General features: G+C 46.5%; 1 protein-coding gene across 1 annotated transcript in view; it reads right to left on the minus strand.

Moving 5' to 3' along the window:
* The window catches only part of NCOA6 (nuclear receptor coactivator 6), a gene marked incomplete at its 3' end in the record, with an annotated part of 23,340 nt that extends 15,800 nt beyond the window's left edge, over nucleotides 1–7,540 (minus strand). Inside the window, exons 1-4 of the mRNA XM_010131857.1 lie at nucleotides 7,306–7,540; nucleotides 3,660–3,815; nucleotides 2,976–3,098; nucleotides 1,426–1,557 (exon numbers count right to left, since the gene is read on the minus strand). Of these exons, the coding sequence (XP_010130159.1) occupies nucleotides 1,426–1,557; nucleotides 2,976–3,098; nucleotides 3,660–3,815; nucleotides 7,306–7,540 (646 nt within the window). The remainder of the gene's footprint in view (nucleotides 1–1,425; nucleotides 1,558–2,975; nucleotides 3,099–3,659; nucleotides 3,816–7,305) is intronic.
* Between the last annotated feature and the right edge of the window lie 909 nt (nucleotides 7,541–8,449).

Genomic DNA, 8,449 nt, shown 5'->3' on the forward strand with positions numbered 1-8,449 from the left:
GGGGGGCCCTTTTGTCAATTAAAAAAGAAAAAAAAAAAAAAAAAAAAAAAAAAAAAAAAAAAATAGCCTGCTGTAGACAAAGCCCACCCCAAAACAAGAGACGGTAAATCGCTTGCATTTGCTTCCTCTGCATAACAATTTATGCTCTGGTGTTTTAATTTCTCCAACAGACAGAACAGAAAATGCTCTGAAAGTTTTCAAAAAATCTGGGAACCTTGAGAAGCCAAGCCTTACCAATTTGTAACCTCTATAACGAAGCAAAGAACAAGCTCCAAAGTGCCCGTTGCTACAGACTAATGCTCGCTTTCTACACCCTCAGAATCAGAGCATCTCAGGTTAGAAGGGACAAGTCGAACTGCCTGCTCCTTGCTCTCTGCCAGGCTTGGTGCTGTGACTGCTTCCCTGGGGAGCCTGACCCAGGGACTGACCACCCTCTCAGTGAAGAGCCTTTTCCTAACGTCCCATCTGAACTTCCCCTGACGCAGCTTCATTCCATTTCCTCGTGTCCTATCGCTGGTCACCAGAGAGAGGAGATCAGCAACTCCCCCTCCGCTGCCCCCCTTGAGGAAGGTGTAGACTGCGATGAGGGCACCCCTCAGCCTTCTCTTCTCCAAGCTGAACAAGCCAAGTGACCTCAGCCGCTCCTCGTAAGTCTTGCCCTCGAGACCTTTCACCATCTTGGTCACCCTCCTCTGGACGCACTCGAATAGTTTGACGTCCTTCATAGATTGAGGTGCCCAAAACTGCACGCTGCTTTCAGGCCTCTCGTCTCCCGGTTTGTACATACAACCCCTTTGCTGGGGTTATTATTCCTACCATTAAAAAAGTGGCATTAATGAGGAGTTAAGGTAGTATCATAAACTAATATTCCCAGAATATTTAAAACACTTATGAAAAATGCTGTCTGTAAGTAAATGCTGCAGAGATCTACTGAAACTGGAGAGTACTGCCACTATTTTATGGAGGGACAAGTAATAACCTCTTCTCTTTCTGTTGTCCCCAAATGCAAGTGACTTGTACTGGCAGAATTGTGAAGAATAAATCCTAAACAGTCACACTTCCAGCCTATCTGCCCCGCCTGAACAGCACGTGCGCGCAGTCTGGTGCGTTGCTTCCTACTGGAGACATCAGCCTCATTCAACCAACCCTCCTCTTCCCTGTGTCTGAACAAAAAGCTCAGTCGCTACAGTTCTACTGCAAAACCACCACTGCCACTGCTCAGCACACTGCCACGAAACACCGAGCGAGCTGGTGGCACCCACATCATTGGGGCAGGGAGGGTTCCACACGAAGAGTGACTCCTGGAGTGGGCAGGGGAAACACCCCAGGCCAGTTCCGGAGTGCTCGCAGGAGCCCACACTCAAGCCTGTGTTCTGAAGCAGAAAAACTCAACATATTTTCAGGTCAGTACTGTGACTCAATTACCACCTGGCTGTGAGGAGGGCCGAGGTGTTCTTGGCTGCAGCTCAGCACTAGCACCACTTGCCACCATAGAGGAGGGCACAGTTCCACTCTGGGACATCATGACAGCTGCAGCATTGCTCATTCTTATTAAACCTTTAAAAACAAAAATAAAAATTATCAAGTCTTGCATTTTCTACATGAAGAACAACTTCGGAGTTCTTTTTTCTTTTTTTTTACAAGAAAAAGATATTTGTTAATCAACGTTTCTTTAGACTGTTAGAATGGTTTGTCTGTAATAACCTGAGGACATATCTCTGTTGAAAACTCAGATTCCCTGCTATAAAACAAACACGGTAAGATCATGCTGAAGCTTTTCCTTTAGCACCAAACCTCTGTGTAGAAGGTTGTGGAAGGGAACGCTACCAACTCCTGAATTATTTGAGCCTGACATGCCACTAAGGTCACTGACTGACCAGACTGTATTGAAGCTGTACATGCACTGAGGGATTTGCAAAGCCTGGTACTAGAAAGTAACGGATGGACTAGCAAGTAACCGAGTAAGAGGGAAAACCTTCAGTGTCCCACGTCCACGGGCTGCTGTTTGCCGCCACGGGTTGTGTGCTGGCCTGTCGGTTCTATCGCTGTTCTATTTACCCCAGTGACCTGCAGGCAGGCAGTGAAGCTCCTGCCCATCGGTGAAGAGGAGAGCAGCCGCTTCCAAAGCAAACCTTTCCCGAGCTGTTCTACATTCCTTGCCAAGCACAATGATTTAACTGCTCTTTAATCAGGCTTCTGCAGAGGCGAAATGTTCTTTCCGTCCCTTCTCATTGACAGCCACGAACACATCTCAGATTAACTCTGATGAAAAATGCTCCCAGTTTAAATGGCTTTAAATCCCATTTACTAATTAGTTTATTTTACCTTACGATTCAGCTATTAAAACAAATTACAGAGTAGCTTTCTTTTTGCTCTTCATAAAATCTGACTTTTGCAGATTTTGTATATACAATGCTCTAAAATTAGAGTTTAATAAAACCACACGTCTCCACAAAAATTAATTCTCTATGATCAGATCTCAAAAGTTTATCAGAAAATAAAGAGAGACTAACAACCTCAACGCCCTGTCCTTCCCACAGTTGAAATGGATTTAATCTAAACCAGTTTATTTTTGTACACTGGATAAAGGCTTATGCTCCTTTTCCTAAACAGATAACCATGATGATGATTTGTGCACGTTTCAGAGTAAACTCACTATACCACACTCAACTCATTTGTTTAAAAGTCTTGATGTAAAAAAAACCCCACAAACACACAAAACAAAACCCCAAATCACCCAACCCTCAAAAAACCCCCAGGCAGACCATCCATCCTGCCCCACCCAGATCACTCTGATGCTTGTGGACAAACCGCAGTCAGCTCCATGGTTTACACGCCAGGAGACGCGGTGTGGTTAAAACGGCTGCTGTAACTCTGCTGACGATGACTGCTATCATCAGGGACACTTTACGTCAAGCTTAGTAACAAATTTCAAAGCATCTAAAGCTAAACAAATCAAAGCCAAAGGCATTTACCTTGTCCCCCTTGCATGGGAAACCCTGTCTCCATTCGCACTGCGTTGTTCGCTCCCAGGGGCCCGTTGATCCGGACATCCTGGCTCCTGTTCTGAGCCAATGCTAAATTGATGGCACCTTCCCCTAAAAGTAATGCACAGTCTGGGTGAACCGAGTGACGCATGGCAAAGCTCCGCACAGGCATTTTCAAATCAACAGTTAAAAGACGTCAAGGAAGGAAGAACAAATTTCACCTATGCTGCCCTTAACTTCAGAACGACAGTTATATCCTACGCTCAGCTTCTGGATTTCAGTTTTAAGAAAAAACCCACCACGACAGGCATTAAATGCTCTTGGTTTCATCCTGAGGTCCAGATGGACATTTTCGTTGTGAAATCCACTGAAAATTTGTTTTTAAGAAAGCTTCATATGAAACAATTAGGGGAAAAAGAAGACACATTTTGCTAGCTAACAGTCAAACCCATGTTCCAGGAGGTCTCCTGATGCTCAGAGGATTTTCAGCCACCCTTTCTGCGATTAAACCTATTCCTGAAAGAATGAGAGCCTTGAGCAACCGTTTCTCTGAAGTCATTCTCCACATCACTTATTCAAAAGTTTTGCAGATTAACCAGTACACAAAAATAACTCCCTGAGGAAACTTAAATCTTTGCTTAATGCCTTTGGAAGCCAGTTGGGTGCAAATACCTTCAATTTGAACAGAGAGAATTCCCAGGTCACGAAGCTGTTGGTTATTATTCTGAGCCAGAATTCGCAGCCGCTCAGCAGCCTCGCGGGGTATGTTGAAGGTGACGCGGACACTGTTCCATGGCTCTATCTTCTGCAGTTTCAGCTGGTTGGATTCTTAAAAGAAAAACAGTCCAAGTCAGCGCAAAGGCAGTTTTCAAACATGTATGATGATACAACTTGGTAAAAAAACCCCACAACTGAAGAAACTGATCTGGCTTTTAAGATCCTGAGCGGTCAGTCTCAGGCATAGGAGATTCCTCCAGCACAGGCGCAGAGTAACCAGCACTGCCAAACCTCTGCCGGCATCCTCCAGAAAGCAGCAACATAAAAACCACCCGAGTGATAACCACCACAACAGCCAACAAAAGCACTGCAGAACACGACTCACAAATTGAACCGTTCTGTGGATAAACTTCGGGAAGATGAGATTATCTAATAAAAGAGATTTAGCAAATCTGTTAGTGAACCAGACGGGTGTGTGGAAACACTGACTGCAAGAATGAAACTTATTCTTGAAGTATTTGCTCTACAAATGCTCATGAAACCATTTCTTTTGTTAGACCAGTGCCAGTGATCCTAGCAGGATTTCATAAACCTCTACCACATTGTTTAGTTTTTCTGAAAAGGTACGTTCAATTCACTGCAAAAAAAGCAGTGTCTTAAAAGACATGCAAATTATTGAGTTGCAGGTTTTCTGTCAACCTGCTCTACATATGAGTGTTTCTAGGTAGTTGTTTTAAAAGTATCAGGTGGGAATTAGCAGAACGGTAGGTCAGTCACCCTGGACGGATTTCTACCTGAAGTGGCACCTAACAAAATTATTGCTACAAAATGCATGTAAGGATAATGAAAAATTTGTTCCCAATACAGGTTTATAAGCTCCCAGTTTCCAGCTTCCTGAAAAGGAAGTCCCTGTGAGCGCAGGAAGTGCTGGCCCAAACGTTACCCAGCCAGTCCTTCCACTGAGACCCTTGGCGTGTTCCATTCGAAGAGCGTGTCATTTCAGAATGCCAGTAACTCACTCCTGTTCTGGAATCTCATTTCTTCACCTAATTCACCAAGTCCCTTCTGCTGCTACAGTCATGGTGTTATTAAATTCATCCTCCTCCTACCTGTAAAACGGCTGCAAACATGACAGGCGTAGTTTTAATACCTCCTTCTGTGGAGGTTGCTCCTTCTGCGAACATTCCCCTCTTTACTGTTACAAATGTGCCGATATTTTCCACACAAAAATCGCACTATCAGCTTCGGTATTTCTAGATATTATTGCCCGAGCTTCTCCTTTCTCAGACACTGCATCTGCTAAGCCTATACCAATGCTATTTACTAACCTCACATCACGAGCACCCCCTTGCCGTGGGGAAGGAGCTTGCGTGCCCTTGTGAGGTTGAGAGCTGTGCTGGTGGTGGCATGTGCCTCCGGTGGGGTCTCCCAGGCCAGACAGGTCTCAGCTGAAGGGTCAGACACAGTGTGTCCACGGGCAGGATGGGCTCACCAGCCTTCGGGCACCATCCTAGGAGAAGGACAGCTCTGACTCTAAACCCGGGCAGATGGAGCTCGTTTAGCCTTGTAAGGATCATCCATCATCTAAGGGAAGGACACTCTAACCAAACCTACGACCCGAGGACTTCGCTGTCACCGTCCAAGCTCGCCAGGTCCTGGCAGATGAACCTCAGGTGTAAAGGGTGGAGCCAGTTCTGCGCACGCTGCGCCTCACCTAAACAATCCACCGCGCAGCCCCGAAGGGTGCACGCATCGCTTGCAGTGAGCATGGGAAAAGCCCTTCCCAGATCTTCGTTCACAAAGCCAAGCCATGATGATGATGATGGTGATTCCAAATATACTAATTTGCTATGAACCAGTTTAAATAACCTGTCACACGTGGAATTCTCAAATGAATTTGACACTGGTTTTTAAAATTTGCTTTTTGCTGGAATCTGATTCATCTTTAGAAATCCTGCCATTAATATTGATAACAAACCCAGCATGCAGATGCCTCCATGTAACAAAGGCGCCTCCATACAGCTGTAGTTTGAATTGTTCCCCTTCATATACTGTGCAATTCATCTACCGTATGAACACATTTCCCTTTACACCAGTAACTATCTCTGCTTCCAACTGTTTGTAAGATACAGCTCAAACCAGCTGTACTTCTGATAGCATTTTTGTCTTATCCGAGCTTCTTCATCTCCCTGATGAAGAACGTAATGGCAAGGACCCCAAGAGCTGATGCCAGACCCCACAGAACACAACTGGACAAAACAAAAGGAAAAGAACCAAGTGACAAAGAAATTCAGTTCAGTTACTCAGAAGTCACGGGATGTTTTTCTGAAAAGGTATTTTACACTGTCGAAAAAATAAACCATGCAACAAACATTTTAAGACCTCATCTAGAAAATCAGTTTGTTCAAACACAGAGACTGCCTGACGGAGACAGGCAGATTTCATGCTGCACAGTGAGATTTCAAAAGCCCACGTGATGGAAGAGCAGCGGGTGGGACAGCGGCCTGTTGTCATCAGGAAAAGCTTGCTCACAGACAGCAGAAAGAGGGAGAGAGAGAGAGAACGTGGGCAGCAACGTGGCTTCTAGACTGCAGTTACGGGACACCATGCCATGCCAGATCAGCGCTGCTGTGGTGGTCCCAGTCCCCAGAGCTCTTCTGGTTCTGTGCTCCTGCCACCACTGGTCAGGCAGCCTGCCTGGTCTTCCCTCTTCCTGCAGCAGACTGCACTGATGGCAAGAAATCAGGCTCTTAACCTGAGTGTTCCAGTAACTCCAGATGAGGGGCATACCGGGAAACCGGTGCTGGGGAGGGATCGATCCAGGCACAGTGACCCTTCCCAAGGGAAGGCTGTCTGCTGAGACAGGCTGCACTGGTACCAGCGAGACTGCAGAACCCGGCGGCTCTGTGGAATCATCGTGAGGCCCTTTGCAAAGACGACCACGGACAGACCTTTCTCCACATCTGATGGGCTGGAAAAGAGGGTTTTGTCCTGGAAGTCTGTTACCACTCACTAGCTACACCTCTGTCCCCAGACCACGGTGGGCACACAGGGGTACGGGAGGGCACTCCACATCCCCATTCCATCCCACCCCCCATCCCCCCACCCCCACAATACAAATCCAGTGGTGTGGCTCAATGCAGCAAAGGGGCAGTAACGTCCTGAACTGACTCAAGAGTGAACCTGCTCTCAGATGACCCGCTGTGGTCCAAACTGCAGGGTTTTGGTAACGAAAACACCTCCTGCATGGACAAACCTGTTTTCACTGTCATATAACACAGCACTGTGTAATGGGGGGAAATGAAAGGGAAAGGAAGCCAGTGAAACATGGAACTGAATAAGAATAAACCAACTCACTAATTAGATCAGTTTTGAAGAATGAACAACTGCAGAAACTTGTACTCTGTGTCTCTGAGAAAAGCAGCTCCCAAATTCACTAAGAATAACCCCAACAAATCTTACTACAAAATAAGTAAGTTGAAACCAATATAATCTGAGGGGTTTTTTGTACAAGCACCCCGACTACATAAATAAATATCATAAATATAATAAAAAAACAGATAAACAAAGGACAGTTGAAGAACACAGGGAGGTACATTACCCATGTGTAAAAGGCCAGGCACATTCTCCAGTATGACATCTAGCTTCTGCTCAAAGTCTCTGTCACCTATATTTCCTTGGAAAGCTACAAAGATCGTGGAATCCTCAGGAGCAGCCTCCTGTTTCAGTTCATCTTCCTCCAGTCCTGAATCAAAATCTGCCTCCAAGTCTTCCATCGCTGAGGAGTACAAGGAGGCATATGTGTCTTTCAAGTTCGGTCGACCATCCAAAACCATTGTTCCCAACACTGGGAGCCTGTCAGGCATTAAGATGATGCTTGAAAGGTAAAGAAAGAATTATAATAAGTATAGTCAGAAGCGTGTAACACTTAACAACTGCTTTCAAAGGCACATAAGATCATTGACAGAAAAACCTACCGGGTGACCCAGTGCTGGGGTCTGTGAGACACACTGTGCGACTTCGAAACCAGCAGCCATTGCAGTGTCCACGCAGATGGCCCACCAGAACAAACAGATGAACAAACAGATTCCTGGCAGAATCCTGCTGCTCAGAGCTGCAGAAGTATTCCACTTGACCTAAACCATAGTCAGGGAGAAAGGAAGGTAGAGGGGGGAAAAGAAAAAAAGAAGAAAAATCAATTCCATTCCTCTCCATACCATAGAGAGGAGAACCGAGCACCCAGCAGCCACCCTGCAGTACCAGGGAACTGGGAGACTCGCAGCAGCACTTGGACTTCAGGGAGACAGGGACACCCCGCAGCAGGGTTCTGGGGGCTGCAGATGCCGCAGGCGTTCCTCTGTCCAGCAAAGCAGGGCGAAAGCCACAGCGCAGCTGTGCCGGGAGGAGTTTAGCACTGGACGGATCCTGTGCCCCCATCCAGGGACATCGCAGCACACCACGCCTCCGGCTAACAGGCTGTAAAGGCAGAGGTGTTTTCAGCTGCTCATGCACAGCACGACCTGGAATCTGCCGCCCCTGTGCTGGCCCACAACTCCCCCCACGCCCCTGTGGAGCCTGGATAAGATGGAATTCAGTGAACCAAGTCACACACCTCATGTTTTGTACTTTGTCAAATGTCTAGACCTTGCAATTGATTTTCCTGGACAGGACAGCAGTCTCAGCTGTTACGTGTACAGTGGTACAGCCTGTGGCAGTTATCCTTACGGCCATGGAGAACACCACCA

The sequence above is a fragment of the Buceros rhinoceros genome, unplaced genomic scaffold (genome assembly GCF_000710305.1).
Source record: "Buceros rhinoceros silvestris isolate BGI_N320 unplaced genomic scaffold, ASM71030v1 scaffold2812, whole genome shotgun sequence".
In the NCBI taxonomy this organism is placed as follows: domain Eukaryota; kingdom Metazoa; phylum Chordata; class Aves; order Bucerotiformes; family Bucerotidae; genus Buceros; species Buceros rhinoceros.